Raw genomic sequence first — 27,510 nt, 5'->3', positions numbered from 1 at the left:
GATGCTTGTTCTGCACCTTGCTGTCAATGCCATCCAAGACAAAAGTTTTCAGAGAAAGTAAAATAAAACAGGTGCTGAATAAGAAACTGTTGTAACAGTCTGCTCCTTCTGCGCAAGGACAAAAGAGGCACTGCTGCTCCGGCTCATTCCTGGTGCTGCCTGTGAAATCACTCTGTGGAGTTGATATGCTTCGATCCTGCAGCTGTTCAGCTGTTTTAAGATGCTGGAGCTGACAGAGGGATGGTTACACAGAGTTTTGTAACACACAGGATCTCAGCTTATACCATCACAACTTCCAAGTCTTCCAATCTACAAATTTCATTGCAGTTAAAATGGAAGTTCAGCAAGTACCTTGCATAGACACATTTGAAAAATCCTACTGGCTGCTAATCTGCAGTGATAGGTATCTAAATATCTTGATAAATCTGGCTTTAAAAGCCTATATCTGCCTTGTTTCAGTACTTGGGAGCTCAGAATGTAGATGTGTAGAGCAAAATGAGACTCTGATACTCTGCTATCTACTTAGCATCCCCTCATAGACAACAGGGGGCCTCAGAATTGGTAAATGATAGCATAACATTTACATTATCAACATCATTGCTTGTGGATGATGAAGCAGAGGCAGTGACAACAATTTAAAGCCAAATCAAATTGTCAGGCTACAGTCTACAGCACAATTTATGAAGAAGATACTAATAGGACTCTACAGCAAGACATCAATAGGCAAGAACTCCTCCAGCAAATCAAGGAGAATGGGAGGGAAGCAGGGGAAAGTGGACTGACTTGGGACTAGGAGAGGGGAAAAGACAAAGCTTTCCTCAGCAGCCTAGCTGCACAATCAGCACTCTGCTTTGTGAGACTGTGAGATCCTGCTGAGACTGACTCTTGGTTCTCTATGTCCATATTTTTCATACCTTCATAATATTTCCTGTAAAATTACTACAAGCAATATAAAATTATCATTTAATCCACAGTATCAAATCCCACTACACAGAGGTCTCCCAAACTGCAGTAGTGGTGTAGCAGTCAACAAAGAAGGGGATGATGCTTTCTTTTTGGTATATGGGAGGAAGTAGGTGAACTGTGGCCCTTTTACCATTTACCAGTACTGACATTCAACTACACCATCAGCAGAATGGAAGAATCATAATTCACATTTCATCTGTTTTGACTATTGAGGATTTACCCGCATCAGCCTAACTCTTTGATTATCTTGGAATCTGTATAGCAGTTGGAAAGACTGACACGTTGTCCTCCTTGTACAGTTAACCTTCTTGAAAAACAGGGATACAATCAGAACCCCTCTACTCTCCAGCAAGTCCTGGGTGCTACAAATAATATTCTACTGGAGTCACAGGCAAAACTTAGAGCTGCCCTGTGATTACTTGCTGTACATTGCACCAAGCACAAAGTCAGCTTTCTACAAAGAATCTGCAAGTATATCTTCCCTTATTTTCTGCTATATGTTCAGTTCAGCTCTGTCCGAGCAAGACACCAAGCCCGGGACCCTCTCAGTGCTTTACTTCAGAAGGATTCATTTAAGGTAGTTATGTTTTGTCAGTAAACAGATGTCCTTGATTTGCCTCTATACCAAAGCACAAAAAGCCTATTTACCTCTTTAAAAAATTAACTGTAGCATTAAAGCCCTGGTAATTCGGACACCGATAAAAACATTGCATAGACAAGACTTGCATAGCACATAACATAAAGAATAATCTCAGCCTTTGCACATTTCTACCAGGTTACTGCTTAACCATGTTTTAAACTTTAACACTTGTTTGGATACAGAACAGCAGAATTAACTGAAAATGTACAATATATTATTTAATCTCTGATTCTAGTCAAGAGGATATGTAATCATTAGTGCAGACCTATTTACCTCCCTCTCATTTCATCATTCAGTAATTTAAACGTGATTTTTGAATTTCAATTGGCTTATCAAGTGCTCAACGACATCATGAGATCCTGTCTCCACTGAAAGTGATTTCTGCCTTTCTTCTTCCTTGAAGACTGTCATGTCCTGTTCACTTTATCAATCAGCCTGACATTATCTTCCTTTCACAGAGCAGATAGCTTAAGTCATCAGATTTATGCAAAAAAAAAACCCAAATAGCTCTCATTGCCCCAGAGAGCACTTTGCAATTGGATGTTGTTCTTTACACACACTCTTATTGAAGCACAGTGTTTATCCCTGTGCATTTCATACTGTTTTCTTTTTATATTCATCAGTTCTTTGCTTAATACTTTATTTACAGCATGTTATAACATAAATTACCTTTTTTTGAAAAAAAATACTACTTAGTGATTTTCAAACAGATACAGAAAAAAGGTAAGAAGGAAATGGAAAGACAGGGGTATTTAAGAAATCCATTAACACAAAATGGAATTAAGATCTGAAATACATACTCATATGCTAGTGTAACTCATCTGTTAAAACACAGGCCTCTAAACACACCACAGCACCCAGATAACTCCAGTGATCAGCATCTTCCTTTCATGGTTCTCGCCCTGTGTGGCATCTCCAGTATAGATCAAAAGTATCTTTGCTTTCATTTAAGCCTGTAATTTCATTCTTCAACTAAGCAGTCACTCCAACTTCACAGGGAAAGAATGGTGTCTCACTAAAAATGGCTTATTGTTTTGTGGGAACCAGAACGTTACACATCTTGGTTCTGTCTGAGGACTTGACTGTATTTTTAAGGTTTCTACCACTGAGGTTGGCCAAATGGTGGTGAGGAACAGTACTGCCCTTGTTCCTGGAGAAGCTCGGAGGTCTGCAAGCCCTGAAGAGTGATGCTATCAACCAGTCATTTCAATGGGACAGTGCCAAAGTGCTGTTGGCATCTCCTAAGATGGGTGCTACCTGAGCCATCACAACTGCTGGAGGACCAAAGTCTAAGAGGGGCCCTAGCATTCTGGCTTTCTACATAGTGAATGGAGAGACAGCCTTGTCACCTAAGTGGATCCGAGCAGGGCATAACAATGCTTCCTCCCCCCACTCCTCCTCCTCAGTCAGCTAGCATTGTCTGTGATTTAGCAAGGAGCCGTCATGACATTGCTGAAGGGGTGGTCATGCCCTTCTCTGCCGGAGGTCAGTACACACTGCCTCTCAACTCCAGTTACCTTAGTGTTACCTGTGCTTCCCACTGACTTCTGCATGAAATGAGTATCATCCTATTGGTATGCAATGACTGTATTATCACCTCGCTCACCTGAGACAGAAGGACCCCACTTCTTCTCTCCCCCATCCTCACAGGCAAGTGGCAAACCAGTTCGTATTGAACATGCTAACGTAAGAGCAGTGGCAATTAGCAATATCCATCGTCTCATTACAACCATCTGCTGAGGCTGCCACAAAACAGACATCTTTCCATTGCTTGTCCCCTGACTGAATTTATCATTTCACAACATGCAGTTTTTTATTGGTCAAGGAATTACCTTGCTAATACTCTTTATTATCTAACAGATCTCCGACTGAGAGCCCATGTCATACTCCATAAAAAAATATACTGAGCAAAACCTAATAACTATATGAATAAAGTATTTAGCATTCAATTCAAAATGTTAATAATAATTTTAAAATGCCATTTCTTTGCATGGCCTTTTGACTAACTCACCTAACGGACTCTGGACTAGGAAATATTGAAATAAATTTGGGAAGGAGCTTAATGGTCACTTGTCAGCTTTGATAGGCGTATACCTTCACTGTATAGCACTTCCAGCACAGTGCAATGGTGGTATTTAAGTACTGCTCTATGTTGTTTGCATAAATAGCAGCCCAGCCGCCAAGTCCAGGCAAGGCAATCTAAATATAACCTCTGGCACTGTTCTGCAACTGAGTCCAATTTGTTCCCAAGACCTGGAAGCATTCACCATGCACACATGTGTGTTTCAGCCCCCCATCTGTTAAACGAGAATAATCACACTTCATTTGTAAAGCACTTCATGTTCTACTGACAAACACCTTGTATTGCTTTGATTTCAGGGAGTCTGACTGCCAGAGAGTAGAGTTACTCTGGCATATCACTGTTTATTTAGACTAAAGCACTTGGGGCAAAGACCTTTCTCTTTTGTTGAGAACCAATACAGAGAGAATGCTGGATCACCTTTATCCCTCTTGTAAACTGGTCATTCTGCAGCCATAGTTCTTTTTAATACTGTTTTGACACAGTTCTTGCTACAGTTGAAAGAAAAATGTAAATGATTTTGCAAAAAACCCTACTCACACCTTGGTTCTGATCCAGAATTCAGTTAATCCAAATCCCTTGACACTGGGGAAGGCTCAGGAAAATGCTTCCCATAGTCACTGTTGGATTAGATTTTTTCCCCCAGAAGAGGACATGTTTTCAGAGTAAACTCTTTTTTCTCTATAGCTTGGCACAAATTACCATATGATACAGCCTCAAAAAACGATGTTCCTTTACATTAACATAGCAGACTTATTTGTCAGTTGTAGACTAATTATCTTGACTCCTTGTTTGGGGACTGTGGCATCCCTTGCAGTAAATTGCATTTTGTTGAGGGCAGCAATTTTACTCCATTTCTAAAGAATGTTGACACAAAGTTGTGGGGTTTTTGTATTTCCAGTAAAAAAAGTGTATGGCGAGGGGAGAAAAACAGCACACCTGCCACAGTGTTTCCAAATTAAATGTCAAACTAGTGTTTTTTCCTATGTAGTTCAAACAACAAAAATGAGCATAGGTATGATAGTAAAATCCACTATGTTGTTCCCTCCCCATTTCTGAAACCTTGGAAGTAGAACAAAATCTGAAAAATTAACTCAATGCAAGAAAATTATTAAACTCTATTATGAGTGGGCACTCCCAAAAACAGACAACTCATTTGGACACACAGTCAAGCAAATGTCAGTCCTAAAAGGCAACTTCCAGTGCAATCAGGCTTCTTTTTTCTTTTTAAGCAAGATGCATTTAGAAATACTGAAAATAAAAACATCAGTTGCATTTTAATTCCTCAGTGACCCAACAGTGCTAACTCTAATAGGGTGCACCTAGAGAACAGTGGGGACCTCTTTCTACATTCAAACTGGTTTACATGAGAAATTTCAGTTGATTTAGTTTTGGGGTTTTTTGTTTTGGTTTGTTTTTTTCAGTTGGAAGAATACCAGCATCTGCTCAAAGGACTCAATAGACGGAAATCATTAGCACATCCACAATTTGGGCCAGACACTCATGTTGCTAGGGTGATTTATGCCAACTGACATAATTTGCACTATTTTCAAATTATACTCTGACTTGATTTTCATACTTTCAGCAAATTATATTTTCTAAAGACAATCTAAGAATACTCAGGAGTAGCAACAAACATCAGTGATGTGACAGTCTAAGATCTTCCTGTTTGATCTCCTCTGAAGAGGGCATCTCCTCAAAATCATAAGGCACCATTCCCTACCATAAGGAGGTCAGGCACCATTCCTTTGGGTGACCAGTTATTTACTGTGCCTCATTTAAAAAAAAAAAAAAATGGGGGGGAGGAGCACAGAGTGTTTGAACAATTATTGCTTATTCATTAAATGCAATAATCTCGTTCCATAACTTCCAGTGCCTTAATATACTTTTTATTATATCACCAGACTGCGCAAATGACATCATTGGGATGGGGGGGGAAGGGAATGTGTCAGAAAGCCTTGATACTTTCAAATTGTATGGCACGTGGGATAGTACAAAAAAGCTGTAATTTATAGGGAAAACAGATATTTTCATGCTCTCTTTCAAGAGATTTTGTCTTTCATTGTGTTGTGTATTGGATTACGAAAAGCACTGGATCCAATCTGGTACCTTACAAAGGTCATAGCTATGAATGAGGGACTTGCATGCTGTTTTTCTCTTCCCTTTTGCACTGTTTGTTGCTGAAGGACACTTGTGCTCTAGCTAAGTTGGCTAATGCCACCTTAGAGCCCTTGAACCCCCTCATCTTCATGTCCCATTCAGTGACATTCAGTGACAACCCAAGGGCAGCACAAAGGAGGATGGTCAGCATGCTCTCTATCAACTTTTATTTCCTGCTATGTAGAAGGAAATCTCCCAAGGGAAAAGGGAGCTATAGAAGAAAGGATATAAAGAGCACAAGAGATACTCTAAGCTTTTTCTCCCAACCTGAAAATAAGATGCATAGGAAAGACTACCTTGATAATTTAATTTTTTACTTTACAATTGCTTACAGTTTCATTTTTGCTATCAGGCATCAACAGCCAACATGAAACTAAAATCATGCGACTCCCTATAAACACCTGTTAACACAATCATGATCTGTTACACACAGATCCTGCCATTTCACCCCAGAAGTATAACACACCAAGCTAATTTGCAACAATTTGTCTCTGTGCAAAAAAGACAGTAAAAGAAATCTGTTTATTCAAAAATATTCGCTGCATCTTAGGATGCTACTTTAAGGAAACACAGGTGTAAAACTAATGGAAGAACTGATATCAGGAAGATGCAAGCAGTAAATAATGCTAAGAGAAATCCTGCCTCATACTTATCTGGTCATTATTTCTTTAAACAACAAAATAAATAAAAAGAATAGTCACCATCACTGGACCACAAGGCATATAGATGCTGTCCACCAGGGAAACAAAAGTAGAAATAAAGAAAGAAAAAAATAAATAAATAAAGACAGGCCAAACACTAAGCGATAGAAATGTTGATCCTAGAATTTTCCACCCATAACTTCTGTCATTTGCAGGGTATTGTTAAAGATTGCCACCCTGAAAGATAATGAATGTCAGGTGTAGTCTCCACTCCTGTGCTGATGGATAGCATCTCCAGTCTGATGAGGAGAGATTACCCTGCTGAACCCTACAAGACATCTTTAATCTCCTGATTTACAATCCATTGTCCTCTACCAGTTGTCACTCTCCTGAAGGAATGCAAGAATGCTGCCAAACACTGAAAAACAGACAGCTGCAGCAAAGGGCTATCGGCAACAATCTGGAGGTGCTCCGCCAACAAAACACTTAAATGTTAGTTAAAAAAAAAAAATTCCATCTCCAGGTTCTTCCATTATTAATTAAACATTTTCTCGTTCGCAAGAAAAAAATGCTTGCTCAAACATGTCCTTGAAACCAGAGACATCAACACTGTAAACTTTCAAACTAACATCAAGGGGCAGCTCTCTGGACGGGGAAAATACCAAGATTGGCATGAGAGCAGAGCTGAGCACTTCATGCAGTCTGAGTGGACTAGGCACAGGTGGGGCATGTTTGATGCTACAGTCAAGTATGACAACTAATTTCCTTCTCTTAAATACAGGGTGAATGTTTTGTACCCATCTACAGCCAAAACCATGGGCAAATGGAAGCCAGTATGGAGGGTCAGCATGTCCTAGCCTGCTTCTGAATCACCCTTCACCTGGCAGCACAGACAAAAATAGACACTAAATCTAAATCACCAAATCAACAGAAACTGCTATCCATTTCCATGGACTTTTATTCAAGCCTGTGCAGTCACTCATTTGGGATGAAACTCTCCAGTAGCACAAGGCCTTACAATTACATTAAAATTGGACTTTAAGTTTGGGACAGGCTCTGTGCTGCTATTACAATTAATGTAATTGCAAGGCTGTGGCAATGCAGCCCATGCAGTAAGCACAGACATGTCAATCAATAGCAGAACAGGCCCTAAAGCAATTTCCATCCCTCAAAATGGCAGTGATTTGCAAAACACTGAATGATGAATTCTGTAAGAATGACTGGCTTAAGCGTTAATAAAATCATAACTGTGAAGTCTAACTTTTCTGCTGGGACCAAAAACCAATGACATATCCAGAGCAGGCTGGAAACTAAATCACAGAAGAATCACAAACTCCCACTTCAGTGGGGTCAGGACTTCATCTTAGGCAGGTCTTTTAATCATTTCAGAGCAAGGAATTCAATGCAAGTCCTTTACATTTCAATCTGTTGCCTTCATCCACCCTCCCAAGGACTCAGCGTGCTGACCTCCTTGTAAACGCAGAGCAGAGCTCCTGAGTAGAACATGTTCCACTTTTTGTTGCATCACTTGACCCAAATTAACACCGAGGACAAGATGCTTTCCATCCTATTTGTGGACTTTCACTTATCCAACCATTTCTTTCTCCCCACATTAGCACAAGCCTACCCATTTGCAATATAACAACATTTTTATAATATAAGTTCTAAGCTTGGGAGAAGTAGATTTAAAAAAAAAACAGAGAGCAAAGAAAGCTTTCTTGGTTAGAATTTTGGTCACTGGAATGTAAAGATTTTCATTTATTGCAGATATCAGTTATATAAAAAATGATGCTGTCAATGTAAAATGAATAAAATAAAGACAGTATTTTCACAAGCTTTCCCCAATGGCTTTAAAATAAGGTCACTTTGATGTTGCAGGAAAGAGCTTGGTTTCAGCCTCCTGCTATACACTGGACTTGGCCATTTGTGTTTGAAATGAGACTCCATCTTCTTTTTGTTATAGAACTTCCCCCCTCCTTTTGACACATGATGAAATATGATACGCAAAACCTACACATTCACCAGTTCGTCTGTAATCTTTTTTCCCCCGACTCCCTGGAATACACAAATCTTTTCATATACAATCACATTCCATGCAGTTAAAATGCGCGTTCATGGAAAACTATACCAGAAGCTACATTTTACCCTATAAAAGACTAAATTAACACTGAATTGCTCCTTACTGGTAATATAGCTATGCATCCAAATTGAAGTCGTTGTCAAAATCTGTTATATATATTAAAAGTTCTCATTGCTATTTAAGGGGGGGGGGGGGATAAGAAATATTTCTTCCTCTTTTTTCTTCTCAAAAATAAATATATCAGCAAACTTCATGCAGCGAACTCTGCTCCTTTTTGTCTTAAAGGGAACCTATTGCTCAGCTGAATTGCTTTCCCTACCTTATTACTTGAAGAGATTACAGCCAAGGCTGTATATTGTAGCTACCCTATATTTAGAAGCTGGATAATAAAACACATAAATAACACACTGAATAAAACATTAAGACATAAAAGGAGTTAAATAGAATAAAGGGCTAAAGCTTATTGTGCACTAACCATGTCTGACCCGTTGAAATACAAAAGGACTCATAATTCTAATTAGTAAAATGCACAGTTATGATTTAAATGACAAGAAAGCAAGTGCAGTGCCTGTCTGCGGCTGTGCGCTGGAGCCCCTTTGGCGGCCTTGCAGGGCCCTCTGGTGGAACTGGGAACCGTGCCTGTGGCAACCCAACAGCACTGCTAGGAAGAATGATACTCCAACTCAAAAATAAAGGGAGAACAAGTATTTCTAATATTTCTAATACATTTTTCAGACAGACAGCCTTCACTTAAGTAGATGTAGTCCCAGAGCATGTGTAAGGGAGGGATTTTTCCTCCCATTCCAATGGGGACAGGATTCTGTCCACAAAATTCTTAAAGATGTGAAAACCTGCAATTGATGTGGAACAATCCAGCCTGCTACCAGGCCGCCTGAAACCAAAAGCACGATCAAGAGGTATTAACAGGTCTGAATTCCAGCTCACAGTGACATTTCACATTCAGAGTTAAAAAAAAAGCAGGCTCAGAGAGTCCTGCAAACCAAATCAATGTCTGATACATGCCTCAATACATGAATTGCTATTTTGTGCATAAAGGAGCAACTTTCTGCTGGGATGTTCCCAGTACCATTTAAGCCTACCTGCCACTCAGCCCCCGAGTCCAGCCCAACAGCATCACTGAATCCCTTATTCATCCTTCAAATGAACTGCGATGTTCATTTCGTCTTCACTTGATGCCTGCTTTACTGATAACGCATCCCACGCTGACAACTCATCAAGGTTTTACCTATCATAGGCTGCTATTCCTCTCTTGCTGCCTAATAGAGGGCAATGAAGCATGTACTTTCACAGTGTGTTAGAGTGGTCACTAGGTTTGGGGGGAGATTCTCCCACTCCTTCAGGGTACTGACTTCTCTTTGCTGTCTGGGACACAGAAAAGAATTATTAAACATCTAGTTCAACACATACCCTCTGTACTGCCTTCAGCTAGTCTGGTTTGCTGTCTGTCAAGGGTAGATCTTTGCCTCAGGTCCATGTACGTACAATACTTGTCACTACCAAATGGCAGGAGGTGTGTTTCTGTGACAAACAAGTGACTTTGACCATCCCACTGACAGGTTAGACCAGCAGCTCTTCAGAGAGCAAGCAAAGAAGGAGGAAAAAAAAAGAAGAAACAGATGTGTTCTGAAGAAGACTGCTTTCCATGAGCCACAGCAAGGGCAGAAAGGGAGCCTTTGCCTTCTGTGTCAAGTGCAGAGCTGCATTATTCACTCAGATTGCTCCTACACAAGCCGAGCCTTTCCATACATCTGTCTCTCCCTGTTGAAGCATCAATCAGAAGATGGAGAACGAAGGAGAACACTTGTGGAATCCCAGAAAATTATCTCAGGTCCAAGTTCAGGCCCTGCTCAGCAGAGTCTACAAAAGAAGCTCGTCTTTCATACATGATGGAAATCACCGATCCTCTGAAAACCAGCTAGGACAGCATCCTGGTTGCTGGAGATCACATCTGAGATACCAGGTAGCAAATTACAACTTTTCAGCTGCATTTCACTAAGCAAAGATGTAGAGTTTTCAACAGCTGAGGCTGGTGATAATTCCCTTCTGAACCCACTTCCCAATCTTTACAGTTATGCATATTTGCTTTTTAACAAGGCTTCTCCCATTTAACCTCTGATAACCCTGTAAATTAAACTGCCTGCAGTGCAACAAGGAATAAACTCCATGAGAAGAAGTTGCTATTTACTCCTCCAGTTGGCTAAAAGACCAAGCTGTCCCAGTGCACTCACACACAGTGATTCATCCCTATGATCTGCATCATCCTGCAGGTGCGGTAAGCAAGCAAACCACGAGGGCTACCACTGAAGTCTTCACTTGAAATCACAAAGAAAAGAGAAAATGTGAACTGTGTAAGACAATTCAGAGACAAATTTGGCCCTGCTTTAAGCTACAGATGTTTATTAAATATATGGATTCTGGGTACGTTAATAATAATGGACTTTCCAAAAATCTAGACCCCTTCAGCAAGCAGAAGGAGGCCAGAAGCATTTCAGGTGAGCATCATCACATAAAAATAAAACACAGCATCATCAAAAAAGCCAAGCTGCACTGGGAATTCATGACAGAAACTGCACAGCTGGCTATATCAATTAATGGTCTGCAAGTCCAGCCCACACGTGAGGTGACCTAAGGAAGTGTCTTTTCAGTGCTTCACCATTTGTGGATCCGGACTTATAGCAGTGAGGTGAAAACAAATCTTTCTGGTACTAAATGTATGTTCTGCATTCAGCACAGCATGGAATTGATAGTTATATCGGTATCAGTTAGGCACTCTGAGAGCCTGAAATACTGCCCAATTTGAAATAACTATAGTAAGGCTGGTGCTTATGCTTCACTCAGCTATTGTCACTGTAAAAGACAAACTCTTCAGAAGGGTAATTCAGAGCAACAAAGTCAGATGAATATTCTGAAGTGTCTTCTCTACTTAGATGTACAGGAAGGCTGCTGAAATAATCTGCATAAGCAGCATCTTCAGTGATCTAATGGTAATGAGAAGGAACATTTCTCCTCTACCTTTTGCCTAGTTAACTCTACCAGTCAAAGCAATTACAGCGTTCAAATGAAAAACAGGCTGCGGCCTCCAAGCTGGGCTCAAGATCCACACTGCTTCAAAGCAATGGCAGGATTGGCTTGCTAGATTGAAGAGTCTCTTTTTCCACTAGCAGTTATTTGATGGCGGTGAATATTTTGCAGAACAAAAGAAAGAACCAGGTCTGTCTTACACTTTATTACAGCAAAGAGGTCCTTTTTGTCAAAGGGATTGCTCAATGGCATTCTCTCCCACTTTTCAGAAACGGAATGGTTATTGGGTCCTTAAAGATCTAGTCTCTGTTTCTGTCTGAATATTGCAGAGACAGCTGTCAAATGTCATTCTTTCAGGCACCATCTAACATGACCAAAGTCAATAATTGTCTTTTCCCAGATTAGGCTCCTTAAAAATGGCAGTATTTTGAAAAGAAAAAAGTCAATCCCCACTTTTCATCTTAAATTCTATTGTCTGCTCTTGGTTAATAAACTTTCTCAGCTTTAACAAGTAAGCATTTTTTCCAAAAGTGAGTATGATGTCAAGTACATAGCTTGAAACACACTGATTTTCAGGAGCAGACACACCATGTTCTTAAAAACCAGCTCCTCCTAAAGTATCCCAGGCGAGGCACCTCATGCCTCATAAACAGCACGTATTTCCCACCTCAGTACGTACCTGTCAGGTTACAGCTGCTTGACCTGAGGGACACAGGACAAAGCCTTTGCCAAACCCAAAGCTTAAATTCATCCCTCTAATGTGCTTCGGGACATTTTATTTTGACAAATGTTAACATTGTCTATAGACTGCAAAAATTTTACCTCAATTGCCATCCAAGAACATGCTAATTTGTATTAAACAAATGAGGGTAATTATTTGCTTTCCACAAAACGGGCTACACTAAAAGCTCTAAATTATTTGCTTTCCTGACGAACAAGGCGTTGTCTTGCTCACATATCAGATTCCATCACAGATCTGATCATACATTAGAAGGTCAATCTAGGTGTTGTATCAAACAGCAAAGATAAGATGAGGCTGGGAAATGCAGGCCCCTTGAGGAGAGCCTCCCAAGCCCTCTAAATGCTCTATGGTACCATATGACAGACACGGGGAGCTGGAGAATCAAAAATGGGGTGACTGTTTCATCTGCTACCTGGAATCATAAAGTGGGATGGTGGTCACTTCAGTGTACACATAAAAGAAACTCATGTCTGGGGAAGAATGTGACACCATAGTCTACAAAGGTGCATGAAGGCTCCAGCTTCAAGGGCGTCTATTTGAAAAAGAGCTCCATAATCTGACCAAACTATTCATGAAGAGCAGAACGTGTCTTCAGCCTACCGGAGAAAGCACTGCACACAAATTTGCTTAACAGTCAAGCAGCTTGATCATGTTTTACAGTACTCTTTGATACAGGGAAAATAATTCTTAGTGTCAATTAAAAGTATGCAGTCAAGCATTCTGAAATGTTATGTTAAAAAGATTGTCATCATTTACATAACACATAATGAGTGTTCATCATACAAGCTCACAACACAAGATCACTACTGCCTTATTACAGGTATTTCCCTTAGGTACACACGCAAAGTGCATCTTTAAAAGACAAAAATAACATTTCTTTTTACAAGACTTCCCTGAATGACAAAAGCTGCAGAAGGCTATTCTCCAGGTTTTGCTGCATAGTCAGCTCTGAAATGCTCTGCTAAGCAGCAGCTGTTTACAGGAAAGGTCAAGAGGGCCTAATTAACTTGTTATTGTGCATAGACCCCCTTCCTCCTTGAAGTGATTCAACTAGTTTCTGTAACAGCTACCTGCAAAACAGTAATACGGATCATTCTCTAACACTGTATTCACTGGAATCACTTTATGGGCTTTTGCTGCAACATGTCAGTTATTCTCCATAACCTGTGACTGCATTTTATGGCAAACACATATGACTGCTCTGCAGCACCAGAGAACGCAGAGCTGGTGATGGGGTAAGGCAAGGAGGTGGTTTGTAGCTCTTAGACACACACGCTGCTGATGTGCTATGAGCACGTAGATAGACACAGCAGCTATATGGAGGTCAGTCAGTCCTGCTTGCCAGGACTGAAGAGATTTTGGTAAGCACATGAGGAGCCTTCAGCTCCTACCTAGACAATCACCAGCAGCAGCCAGGAAAGAGATCAATAGGTTATCTCATCTGGAGGATGGAGCCTCTAACAAATGCATCCCCACTTCCTAGCTGAAGTGGATGCTAACATTAGACCTGGACCCCACAAGAGTCTGGCTCAGAGCTAAGAACATCACATATGTATTTAAGGTATTACACCTAATTTAAGAATGAGATTACACTGCACTAGCAACACTTGCAGAAATCCCCAAGCCAGCATGAAGCTAACTACGGTACTGAGAATGCAGTCATCTCATCATGATGTTGCAGCCAGGCTTTTGATCTCTCCTAAAAAGCAGAGCTCACAGGTGGTACGTTGTTAACTTACCTCTCTCTTTTCTGGGCTCAAAGGTGACACAGGGCTAACTCAGCTATCCAGTTTTAGGACTTGCACTGATATCTTTGCATTAGCATTAGTACATCTATACTTCTTTCTGCATTCAAGCTGATGTGCCTGCATGATCCTAGCACAGAGATGTTGCTTCGAAGATCCAGCCTGATATCTCTTCATGAAGCCAACCCAGCTTGTTCTGAGCTATTTCTGTCATTTATAATTAGATACTACATTGTGCCTAGTAGATACACCCTACTACAACAGTGCATCCTCTTAAATGCAGTATCTTTCTGTTTTCCTCACTATGCAGATTAGGAAAAGAAGGAGCATACTACAAGCTGAACTAAACCACAGTTCAGTATTTGTGTTACTCAGTGAAAGAACTGGCTCATATAAGTCTGAGCGCTTTGATCTATTGCCCACCAAAGCCAATGATACCATTGTAAAGTCTCTTGATAACAACTGGATTAACAGGGAGGAGATAAAGATACATTTCAGAGTATCTTTGGATAAGGATAAAGCAAAAGGACACAAACAAATCCCGAAGTCCTAGCAGTCATGAAGTCACTCCAAAAACTGCCTGGTGAGCTTCAGTGCATAAAATTACTAGAGAAAAACCATGAAAATTTACAATAACTCATTTTTTCTTGTTGTTGTATTTTTAACCCATTGCACTGATTATAACATGCTGTCAAACAGCCATCCATTGCTAAAAAGTGGGCTCTAACATTCTGCGAGTGGTATTAATTGGTCTCAGTAGCACATAATGAGTTTAAAAGCTCCTACCTGTGTGCCCCCGGGGATGGTGGCTAGAGGCGGACAACAATTTACAGCAGACCATTAACACATAGACCAGAAAGAGCCAGTCAGATAGAAGCATTGATTTGGCACAGAATCTCATCCTGGAGGCAGAAAAGGAAGCAGGTGAGTGAAAGAACAATGTGAGTAGGGAATAACATAAAAATGATGCGGGGAAGGAAAAGCTGAAAAGGTGCTGAAGAATAACTAACATGGCTTATCACAAGGCAACACTGACAAAATCATATTCATGGTTTGGTAGGGATCAATTCTTTGTTAAGCATGTTTTATTATTAGAAGCAATGCGATGGCTATCACACATCGTATTACCCACAAACACATATTTATAATAACATATTATGAGTGCAATAAATTTCTATGAGATAAGGAGTTGGTTTGGGGGTTTTTTGGATTAAGATCCATTCACACTCAAATTTAAATATACATATTTATAAGTCGTACTACTATTTTTAAAATGCACCTGCCTCAAAATCATAGAAACATCACAGAAAAATGTCCTTTTTACTTAATACTTCTCAGGACATATTTGCTAAAGCTACCAACTCCCATGTAGCCATGCACATGAATTGGCTGGATGTCCTAAGCACACAACATCCAGCTTTCTTGGAGATCAGTAAGTTTGCTGAGGGTTAAACACTCATGAAACCAGCACCTCAGTCAAAAATGCAAGGACTTACTGCTCTGCCAGGGTGTTAGAAACCACATTTCAGAAAACAGTTGCTCTAAAGAAGGTGGATGTTGTTAGTCTTATTCATGTTAGTCTTAGAACTAAGACCACAAATCCTCAGTAATTTTGCTGCAAATATCTACAATTTAATCCCTCAATAGCTTATGTTATGCCATTCATCATATAGAAAGGTAATCTAATCATTTTCTTAAACTCAGTTATGATGATTTATCACTCGTGCGATACATAAATGGGCATTATGCACTTGAACCCTTAGATATGTTCCACACTTTCAGCAAATGCTGTAAGCAGGCATACATCAAATTAATTAAAGGCAATTTATAGATTTGCATAAATTGAACTAAATACTGCTTTCATAGCAGTGACGTTAGTCTGCAGTTAATCAGCACGCTGGGATTTGGGCAAGCCTATCATAAGCATACTTATTTGCACCAAAAAGTCCTTTGAGAACTTCTTTCCCCTGCAGATTCCAGTTCTGATTCTTCCAAGTATTTTCTAAATAATTTGTTTATCTGTATATCTTTAAAATACCTGAGACTATTCAGCTAATCCAATATTCAAGTGCTGAATAGACTGATAGTTTAAAAAAAAAAACAAACAAACAAACAAACACTCATGCCTTAGACAGCTTTACTGGCAAAGCCAGGTGAAGCACTTTGATCCTGTTTTAAATTTGATAACCATCAAAAATGAAACCAAAACAGATCCCATGTTTTCTCATTTAAAAGTACTCACATAATTTTCCCTTCCGCACATCACAAAACAACTTTGTTCTCTCGTTGTGTATGAATGGGAATGTTGATAAAGCCCAAACAAATCACAAATGCACTTATTAATATAAAAAGTTAAGAGACCAAAAGCCTGTCACATGTAAATATATTTTAGCAACAAACACTACTTTACACTTGAGAAAAAAAATACATTGGTGAAAAACCCAGCACCTTCAGCTGTCCTTGTAGACTTTACTCCAGCCTACAAACTTTTTAAAAAAGCTACACAAATATTGCTAAAAAATAACTCGCCATGCCTACAAATTTAAGGGAAAAAAAATTACATGTAAATAAGTTGCATTTTAAGGACTGCTTTGGCAAAAAGGTACCTTTCCTTGAGTTAAGAAGGTGCTCTGTTTTGAGCCCAATATGTTGCCACCCTGAATGCAAATGAACCAGTACAGGAAGAAACACACTGAGGCTCTTTTGCAGCAGTGTATAGGAGTCTTCTGCAAGCATGAATCAAGCCCAGAAGATAAAGACATCACTGGTCCTTGCTTACCCTGCAAGTATCCTCTTATGGAGCACTCCCAGGCTAATTCAGAGCAGCTACACTTCAGCTAATAAGCATGGACCTAATTCACCTCTTGCACCCAGCTGAACCACATAATGCTACTGCAGCTAATGGGATTGAATTACTGTGAAACCAGCATAAAAGTTATTATTGCTGTTGATCCAATATTAGTCTAAGGAAACTGCCTAGTAGGCTTTGAAATCAACCTAGCATTTCAGATTTTAGTCACCCAAATCTTCCCCAGGTAACTGAACCTCATTTTCTTGAGGAGAGTGCTGAATTTAACCTTAGTTTTCCGGCACTCTCCATGAGAAACACATGGCTTACACCTCATGCACCAGGTACCACTAAATAGGAAGTCATCATCTGCTCGTCTTGCAATACCATCCCTCTGTTGCTCTAAATGCAAACACAGGAAGCTGATCCAAGTATCAGTGGAGACCCCAGCTCTGGTGTCACTCTGTAGTATCATAATGTAGACAGGGACCTTCCTTCAGGTTTCCTGAGGTGTGACTGAAAGCAGGATTTAACCCTTGGAATTACATATCACAGATCAGACATTTCGAGCAAGCCCTTTCTGGTGTGAGTTGATGGAAGGGACAGGTATTTAGTCCTAAATCATGCACCGCTGCTCAACAGCTGCTATTTCAGCATGTAAGTGAACCCAGGTGTTCCCACCCTTCCCAGTGCACAAGCAAAGCTGGTCTCAGTGGAAATGGTTGTGTGCTGACCTAATTCCAAAAGCTTTCCCAGATTACGAGTTAGACTCTTTTGAAGCCATGGCCCTGTTGTTAAACAGGGAATATGAAACCAACTTTCATCAGGTTAACAGGGTAACGTTACCCCTTTGTAAGTATATTCAAGTCCAGGAATAAGCGTATCACTACAAAGCATCAACTTAGTCACACCCAAACCGAAAGGCTGTTAAAAGCATCCAGCACCATTAAAATAATACAACATTTGCAAACTTTAGTCTGCCTTGCAGGTAGGCAGGACACAAGTCTTCAGCCCGCTAATATAAAGAAATACAAGAGGATCTTTAAAAAGACAGGGAAAAAATTAAATTTGGCAGACAGATGCAGCAAGGGGTGCTGAGCCCTTCAGTGTCAGTGGCCTGCCGCTTTCAGAAATGTCAAGTCTTCACTCTCTGTTGGATTCAAGTGGATATTGTTGCTAACCAGAACAGCAAATCTTCAGTGTCATTTGAAAGATAAAAAGTGCTCTTACCTTGGGGACTTTGCAAGAATTTTGTTCCAGTCAAACACAATTATTTCAGTGTGTTTTTCATAGTTATTCCAGATTCCCATTTGCGACAGCAAATAAGCCTTTCTGCATTTCAGAATTTTTCCTTCACTTTGGGGACCTAGAAAGAAAGCCATATTACACTGCAATTAACGTCTGGAACGGTGCTGTGAAATAGATCTTCGTTACCAAAATCATTGTTTCACAGTGCCATCTACAGTGCAATCTGAGGCAAAAGGCAGCAGTCATATTGCTCTTTTCACTTGTTTCCAACAACACAGAGAAACTGTGATAAGGCAGCTCTGAAATATCACAACATTAACTAAAGGCAGAGTTCGCTATAATAGTAGTTACAAACATGATGTGTGCAGCTCACTGTGTCCTTATAACCGTGTGCCCTCTCACCACCCAACCGCTGTGAAAGCTGTAAGGTCTAAGACACCACCATAGTGCAAACATGGGTACTTGAAACCTCCAACAATTTGAACCAGAGATTATTAAAGACAGGGGGAAAATCTTTCATTGTCTTCATAAAGATTTGGCCAAGGCCCTTGGAGTCTGGCTGCCACAGGAGCAGAGGGTCTGTAGGGTCGCATCCATAGGATTATGTCTGTGTGATCAATGCATTATAGCACCCCTTGACACTTTTGTCTCTACTTGCTTCCAGCATCACATCTCACACCCAGCCCACCTATACCCAGAAGCAACACTTTGAAGTCGCTATGTGGAGACACTTTTGCAGCAGTACTGACACACATTCCACAGAATAATGAGCTCAAACACTCCATTTCATAGACATTCGAGTCTCTTTGCTTTTATTGTTTATATTTGTTCTCTCACTTCTATCCCTGGGCTCAACTTGACCTTCTGCTATTGAAAACACAACACAGTGCAATTTGTGAAAGTAATAATAACGTGGTCTTCACTTATGGAGTGATCTCAATAACCTTTTCTCATCTTCTTCCACCACTCTTTTCATTTCACTCTTCCTTTGATCAATTAGAAATTTGCTTTTAAGAAACACAAAATTACACTATCACATTGGAGACCAAAGCATCTCTGGGGCCATAAAAGCACGTAGGCAGACACCTTTCAGAAGCTTAGGACAGGAAAGCCCCTGGCTCAATACACTCAGCTCTTTTCTGTTCAGAACACCATGAGAAAATAGAGTAATTGCTGGAATTAAAGAGGTACCAGGCCAGCAACCTATAATTAATCACTTTTTACTCTGTCTTCACTTTCCAATGTGAAGGGTTTCAGAGTAAGCCAAAATCGCAACGCAGCAGTTCTTAACAAAACAAAATGTGGGCAAAGAGATGACATAAGACAAAGCAATACCATACTGTATTAATCCTTTCTTCCACAAATACACATAAAATAAAAAAAAAAAATCAGTGTGCCTCAAAAGGCCTATTGAGAAAAAGCAAACAACAGGTTTTTCAATATAGTATTTAATGACTGAAATGGTTGTGTGATACATTTTTACCCATTTCATAATAGGACAGATAGATAAATATATTCTTACAACGCTCTTGTAGAAATCAATATTGCAGTATACTAATTCAGGTTTTAGTGCTTATCTGTTCCACAATTTTTATTACAGAGGAAAAAAACCCTGTGTAGATGCATCTACAGGTAAATACTAACTTTAGTGTAACCTGTTCTGTAAACATAGGTTAAACACTGGTAAAAGACAAAGAAGCATTGATTATTCTAACTCATTCTAACTAAATGGATACAGCAAAAGCGGCAGATGATACAGCCACCAGCATCTCTTGGGGCTTTCTGATGCCTTCCAGGCAGTGATATTCCTTAAGAAAATAAGGTTGTTTGAGGGGAGTGTAAGGCAAACTCCTACAGCGCAATCGTAAGTCTGAGATTCAGCTGCTTTATTTCGATAAAGGTGGGAGATCAAAACAGAAGCAAGAGGCTCATCTGGTTAATAACCGTAAAAGGAATTCCAGGCTTCTCATGGCAAAATCATGTTTTGTGTGTATTTTGTGAGCGGTGGTTTTAATGCTGGTCCCTGCCTTGTCTCAGGGCGCAGCATTACTTTGGAAAGCAGAGCTGCTTATTTGCAGGCTGCACAAACAAGCAAATCGCTCCTGACCTTCTGCGCCAGGAGCTCTGCTGGGGCAGCATGGCCTGTGAGGGCAGCTGCTCCCACAAGCGGGCATCAACCCTCCCGCTGGCCACCTGCGAGCAAACTGAGCGCTGCTTTAAAGAAAATAAATATCAGCGTCACCTCCCAAGAGGCGCCAATACGTCTGACAACAACTGGAATTTTGTGGATGAAGTCCTTGACTTCACCGCAGCAGGGTTAATTTACACAAGAGGGATTTGAACAGAAGTTACCCATGCAAAGCAATCTTATGAAGAAAAGGGTCATTTTTATACAATGAGCTCTAGTCAGGAGGCAACTGAACCCCTACCTCCACTTCTAGCAAAGCTATAGAAAAAGAAAAGAAGGAAGGAGGAAGGGGGAGAAGGGAAGGGCTCTGCTCTCAGCATTTACACGTGGGCTGGCCATGAACAACTCCTGCTTTGCACATTAGTTGCCCCAGACCCCACTTCAGGCCACACAAGTCTCCCGTGTCAGTATTTAGGGCATCCACGAGCCCGAACTAAGACTGCGGGTTCTGGTATCTAAAGGGAATTGCAATGGTCATATCTGCTGCACCTCAGCACAGTCTGTCTCTGTGCCTCTGCGCTTGGGTAAAATGGGTATAAATAGCATTTCCCTATGCCAGAGAAGTGTTTCAAGAACAGAAACAATAAAGGTCTAAAGTTATTTGGAAATTGTATGAGCACTGTATAATTCCTTTGACAGATGGAATAAGATAGCATTTCAAATTAGATACTTTTCCTACCGATATTTACATGTTGTAAAATAATTCTTACAGTTACTTTCTGTAAAGAATAAATTACTAAACCATTTTATGCCATCTTTTAGAATAAGCTATTAAATAATTTAGAAAACCTCCATCCATTAAATATTTAAAAGGCCTTAATTTCTCCATTCTCAACAACTCCTCACTTAAAATAAAGATAGTGCATCCCTTAAAAGACTCCTCTTCTGTAAAGCAATTGGTAACAAGGAAGCAAGTTCGGACGCCACATACTTCAGAGAGTGATTTGCCAGCCTGACAATTTAACCCCACCGTCAGTCCTGTTAAACTCTTACATCCCACTGAATAAAGAACGGAGAAAAAACAGAGCAACATCTGCAATTTCTTAGGAAAGAAAAAAAAAACACAAAACAAACTACCTAGTCTGGTCACCATGTGTATTTGAGAAAGGCCGCTATTCGACTTTGAGGGGAAGTAGAGACAAAATCAAGAAAAGAGCAAGAGCGAACACCTGCTTGGCCAGTTCTACCTGTTACACACCAGCTAAGGAACGCAGACCGCCCGTTTCAGGGCTAAACGACTATAGACGGGACACATATTTAGCAAGACCCCTCCAAAGAAGGGGTCCCACAGAAGCCATTTGCCCTAGTCCCACAGGCCGGAGGGCGGGCGTCGCGCCTCAGGGAAGGGCCGACACCTGAAAGGTGACACTCCTCGGCCCGGCCTGGCAGCCCACAGCAGTTTTAGGGCCGCGAGTGGGGAAATCGTTTTGTCCGCGTGCAGTGACTTTATTTTTGTTGCTGCTGAAGCGCATTTGAGGGGACTCGGGGCGGCGGGGAGGGCCGGGCCTCGCCTCCCTGAAGGCGGCGGGCGGACGCCGGCCCCGCAGCGTGGCGCTGCTGCCCCCTGGCGGCCGCCCGCCGCCTCGGCTGCTCCGCCGGCGCCCGCCCCCCCCAGCCCCGCGGTCTCCCGCCGGCGGCCCGCGGCACAATGGAGCTGTCCCCGGCCCAGGCAGCATGCATAATTTAGCGGCGAGCTATTAAAGACTTCCAACTTTTGTCATTACTCGGAAATCTCATTAAATCTCATCCGTACAACGTGCACCAATTGCTCCGCCGAACCCCGCTCGTTGTTCCCCGCCGGAGCCATCCTGGCCCTCAGAGAGATCCCCCTCGAGGCCCCCGCCTGCCGCAAAGCCTCTAATTTGCGAGCGCTCCTTTGTGCGAGAATGAACTGTCCGTGCAAATTAAGTTTCGTCATTAATCATATTAACACGTTGCTGTCACAGGATTCCTCCCTTCACCCTCCTCTCGGAGAGCCGGGCTGCGGGCACCCGCAGGAGGAGGCGCTGGCACGGCGGGCTTCCCGCACTGCTCGCAGGCTGGGCCCCGTCTCCTCAAGGCCCCCTGAGATCCCACAGAAATGGGCCAGCCTGAGGGAAATAACACGGTTTAGATTCCGAATTTAGTCCCTCAACCCTCACCCAGAAATCTCTGCATCAGGTCAGGTAACTGTAGCTTGATCTGAAGATCCAAGTGGCAGTAAATTCACCACAGCTAAGTTATTCCAACAGTTAATTGACCTCACTGGAAACACTGCACCTAATTTCTAAGCTGAATTTGTCCAGCTTCTGCTTCTAGGCCTCTTGCTGGCAGATGGAAGCGACCTCCGCTCCCCGGTGTCGCTGCCCACACTCGCTGCTCTCAGCCCGCCATCACGACCCCGACTTTCACACAGGCGAGGTGGAGGAAGCCTCTCCTTGGAAGGCTTCGCACTATCAGATCCATCACGCAGCTCTTCTCTGCGTCGCTGCCAATGTCTCAACATCAAGTATTTCGAAGTGAACCTCAGAAGACACAGTAACCAGACATGATCTCTATCAATACCACAAACAGAGCTAACAAATCTTCCAGCTCGTACTCTATGTTCCCTCCTGATACACCCTGCTTGTCTACCCAGCTGGCACATCACACGGGGACAAATAAGGTGCTTAAATGTCTCCGTTCTAGCCATCATTACCTACCTACCTGGTTACACCAGGTAGGAAGGCACTATGCAAACCGAGGAAGGACATAAAGTTATGCACATAGTAACGTAAGACTATTCTCACAGTGCAAGAAAGCAAAACTTATTGAGCCCAATTCCTCTATCCTTTACTCCCAGGATAAACATCAATCTTTCTGCTGCATCTACTTCCCTACAGGTACCACTGAGGGAGGCCCGATAACATCAAGCTCCATAAGGCAAACTGAATTGAGAAGGTTCATCAGACAGCAAGAAAATTAGCTAAACGAGGTGGCAGCAAACTGCAGGTGTGCTTCCTCGCTTTTAAGAAAGCCAGACATGTAGCAAAAAAATCACTGGGGAACTGCGGCAGTTCCCAGCACTTCTCAGACCCCAGCAGACTCCCACCACACTTCACCTGTAATTTTTGAAGTGCTTTTTTATGACATCACATTCCATTCATGACATCACATTCCATTTATGACATCACATTCCATTTATGACATCAGTCTCTTTGGCGGCAGCTCAGTCTGTCACCACTAGTCAGCCCTTTCCACAGGAATATTTCAAAACCTTACTTAACAGCAGCTGGGGGAGGTGGGGAAGAAAAGAAAACAACGCCCATGAGAGCTAAAGGAAATAAAATCCACAGCCTCCTAAGAAGGGAGTATGAACTGCTATTATATCCACATAGCATGAGGTATCGACCACAACAGCAGCCAGACCATCCACACACAGACAGACATCCTATGCGCCATGTGTTTTGGGGGAAATGTGTCTGTCTTCACCAGCGTTTGGAGTTCTCTAGGGTATATCTGTCTTCACTGTCTTCTTTAGAGATGATAATAAACCTTCCATCCCTTGTGGGCATGTTAAGAGGATGTGCTGGGACGACTGCAAAAATATGCCTAAGCCACCACAATTCTCTGCCCCAATCACTGTAACCTTCCTCAGTTAATTCTGCGAGAGTGAGAATAGTGAGTTGGGTGGATGCTCTGTTGGAAAGCCTTTTTTGGTTGGACTCATTTTAAGTGAGAGTTTGTGGCCTTCAAGTTTAATCCCGTGGAGCTCAGGTCACACAGAAACAGTAACAGCAGTGCGTAGAATTAGAAAACAAATTCAAGCAAGGGACTGAAGGTGAGAACTAAAGGATTGCCAGAAGATTGCAAGTTCACACAGTGTAAGGAGGAGTTTGAAATCAAAGCTCTTGCCTCCTCTGCTGAGGCAAAACAAGTCAGGTGTCTATTCAGAACCTGATGCAATGCAAACTACAGGGGCTAGTTCAGGCCCCCTCCAGGCAACGGAACAGTAACTTCTTCATATACACTAACTTCAGTGTATATTCTGGGGACCTGTGGTCACCAGAACTCACAGCTTTCAAGGGTATTTACACGGCAAGAAGCAGTAGTCTTGCAAATGAAGCATATAGTTATGCTGGTGCAAATAACTGATCACTTGCCGTTCAAAAGTATAATCTCTGTGTATGAGAGGATCACCTAAATTAAATACAATCTCATTTGGAAAATTAATTTTTAGGAAAATGTTTTAGAACCTGCTCTCTCAACTCAAATTGGGTCCACATCTGCCCTCCAGGAAAAATTCCACCCAGACCAACAGGACTGCTCAGAGAGTAAAGTACAGCTATTCTAGCTGTAAAGTATAATCAGAATAGACCCTTTTCTCCATACAGTATTATAAAGAAGTCTTCTGCCAAAGTAAACTTCCAAAGAACTAAGTATTGCTATCAAGGTTTCATTTTTAAGGTTGCACAAACAGACTTCCCAACTTGGGCAGCCAACACAGCATATCTCCTCATTACAGCCCAGCGTTTCAATTCTCAACTACATTTATCAGAGAGAATTTTTCTTTGTGATTATCCAGGTTCTTTCAGTCCCTCACTACAGCTCAAGATCTTCCCCACCCTCTGGTGTATGGCTTACTTAAGAGATGGGCAGACTGTTCAAGGAAGCACAGAAATTGCTTCAATCCTGTTCAAAGAGGAGGCAGAGCAGAGACAGTGCCCCGCTCCACTCCCAACTGACCTCCCAGAAGCAGAGCAGTACTCACATAAAGCAGGCAGCACGCCAAAAAACTTGTAGAGAAAAGTCTTTGAAGGAAATCTCTTCAGCAGGATGTTTCAGACAAGGCAAATACGCATTTTCCCCTACTGCAAAATTTGCCTGTCAGGTAGCAAAGCAGCAAAGTTGTTGCACAGATTATCTCGAGCAATAAGACACTGTTTTCTATACCCTGAATTGATGGAGGAATTTCATTTCTCCCATGGAAGGAAAAGATAACTAACCCAATAGCTATAGAGCAGGTCACTCACCTTTCTTCCCACTCACCAGGGACCCAGGTGAGCCGGTAGGTTATTTTGCAGAGATCACTTTGGGGGAGGGAGGAAGGGGGGGAGGGAGGGAAGAGGGGGCCTCATGTCAGTTTATGCCTCTGGATAATGCACTGGGAGGTCCCAGCCCTGTTCTGGATGCCTGGTGGCCAGCCCAGGCCTCACATTCAAGAAGCAAATGATCACTGACTATGGGTGACCATTCAAATTAAGAACAAGAGAAATCCCAAGGAAATAACATGAAAATTAAGAGATTCAACAAGTGCGAGCAGTAAAGAAAGGTTGAAGTAACTGTGTTTGTTTAGTCAAGAAAAGAGAGTTTATTGGAGACATGCTAACTGCCTCCTTGAAGAGGCTTGTTTTAAAGAAGGGCATGATTTAAAGAAGTGGCTCTCTGTAGCTACTGCAAATAGCATAAAAATAAATTAAGTGTCCTGCAAAGATAATTTGGTGTGTGCATAAGGAGGAGAAACTTTCTATATCTAAGTGTGGGAAACCAGTGGTACAAGCTGCTCAAGAAACTCATGGAGCCTGCTTCGATGGAGTTGTTTTTTTTTTTAAATTGGCTGAACACCTATGGGACGGTCAAGGCTTCCTTCTCCATCCATAGGGTTGGATTACATGTTTGCTCAGGGTCTGTAACAGGACTATATCTCCTTTATGCCTTGGAGCAAAAAAAGCACTGCAATGTAAACGCAAGGTAAATAGTCACTGTTCACAGTGTCGTCCTCAGTACCCTGACCACAGACAGTCATCAAGCCAGAGGTTAGTGGAGGAAAATTGTGGCAGAAAGAAACTGAAAATACCTCCTACACATATTGATTTTTTTTTTCATGCAGACAGGGTCAGCTTGTGCTATATTTAGATATCTTTCTGGTGGTTCTGAGTGTCCTTATGCAACCAAATTTGGTTCTTTCTGATTCTACTGCATTAGAATACTATATTCTCTTGTTATTCCCCAAAACACCTCATTCACAGTAAATAGTTACAGCATGTCCACTCATGCTTCCTCAAGCTGTATTAGGCCCTGACTCCAACAGGGTCTGTCCATTTCTGTGTCACCAATGTAATCTGGTCTTTGCTTTTGTTTCAGTTCATGGAACGCTCCAAGAGGAAAGCACAGAATAGCTAGTTTTGCTTTTAGAACACAAACATGCTTTATGAGCAGTGGATGCACATTGGCTGATGAAGAATCCCAACTGTCTGGGTACACGGCATAATTGTTCCACTTGGGACTCATTAGCTAATTGTTAAAAGTTTCTAATGAAAAGCATTTCATAAATACAGCACTAAACTTCCAGAAATGTAATTATGGGCTGAATGCACATTTTTAGCACCTGTGTTATCAACTACACAAGTCAATAGCAAAATATCTTGTGGTGTGTTATCTGTCAGTCTCGGGATAGTACGTAGGATAACTACTAGCAAATTAAAAAGTAACATTTTTGATATTCCCATTTTTGTACAAAGATAGCACAGTCAGCTTGGGATTGGTTGAAAATTCTGCCCCTAGCATAGAAAATCTCTTGCGGCAACAGTGAAGAACAAAACTTGCACAGGAGAGGAGAGGCACAGACCAAAGAGCTATAACATAACTTCTTGATCTTGTTTTGTCACGTGACTTCCATGCTATGGGACAAGCTTTTTACTCAGTGTTAGAAAACATTTTTTACCTATCGGAGCCTGCTCCTCAAGTCATTTTAGAAAATCATTGCTCTACTGAATAGGAAAATTCCATAACTGGGTTCCTGACCCATCAGTTCAGGAACTATTACTAAAAAAAAAAAAAAAAAAAAGTGTAATATCATTCCTCATTCTGTAATTGAACAACAGAAGAAAAATACTGCTAATAAGCTAGCAAGGCATTTGTATGGCATGAGGACTTGGAGTTGGGTCAAAAACCAATCGCACTGTAAAGGAGAACACAATTTTGTTCCATCTTTATCCTAGTTAAATGAACAAAAGCATATTCAGAACCAATCTCAAAATTGAATTTTCTTTTCTATGGTTTGGCAACCTCATGCTGGACAGAAGAACTGACCATCACACAGGGTGCACCTGCACTGTACACAGCACTGTCTGAGCTGGGGATAACTTAATTCCTATTCCAACACTGATAGCACTGGTCTCGAGTCCTGAACTCAGGTCTCTCTTCAACGTTGTACCATGGAGAAGTATCTG

The 27,510-nt window shown here is 41.5% G+C and overlaps 1 protein-coding gene across 1 annotated transcript in view; it reads right to left on the bottom strand.

The window, feature by feature from the left end:
- The window catches only part of TAFA4 (TAFA chemokine like family member 4), a 50,981-nt gene extending 32,787 nt beyond the window's left edge, over positions 1 to 18,194 (bottom strand). Inside the window, exons 1-2 of the mRNA XM_075158446.1 lie at positions 18,115 to 18,194; positions 14,883 to 14,998 (exon numbers count right to left, since the gene is read on the bottom strand). Coding sequence (XP_075014547.1) covers positions 14,883 to 14,998; positions 18,115 to 18,194 — 196 coding nt within the window. The remainder of the gene's footprint in view (positions 1 to 14,882; positions 14,999 to 18,114) is intronic.
- Between the last annotated feature and the right edge of the window lie 9,316 nt (positions 18,195 to 27,510).

Source organism: Calonectris borealis, chromosome 10 (assembly GCF_964195595.1).
Source record: "Calonectris borealis chromosome 10, bCalBor7.hap1.2, whole genome shotgun sequence".
Taxonomy (NCBI): Eukaryota; Metazoa; Chordata; class Aves; order Procellariiformes; family Procellariidae; genus Calonectris; species Calonectris borealis.
Note: the sequence above shows the minus strand (reverse complement) of the source record. Positions and strands in the feature narration are given on the sequence as shown.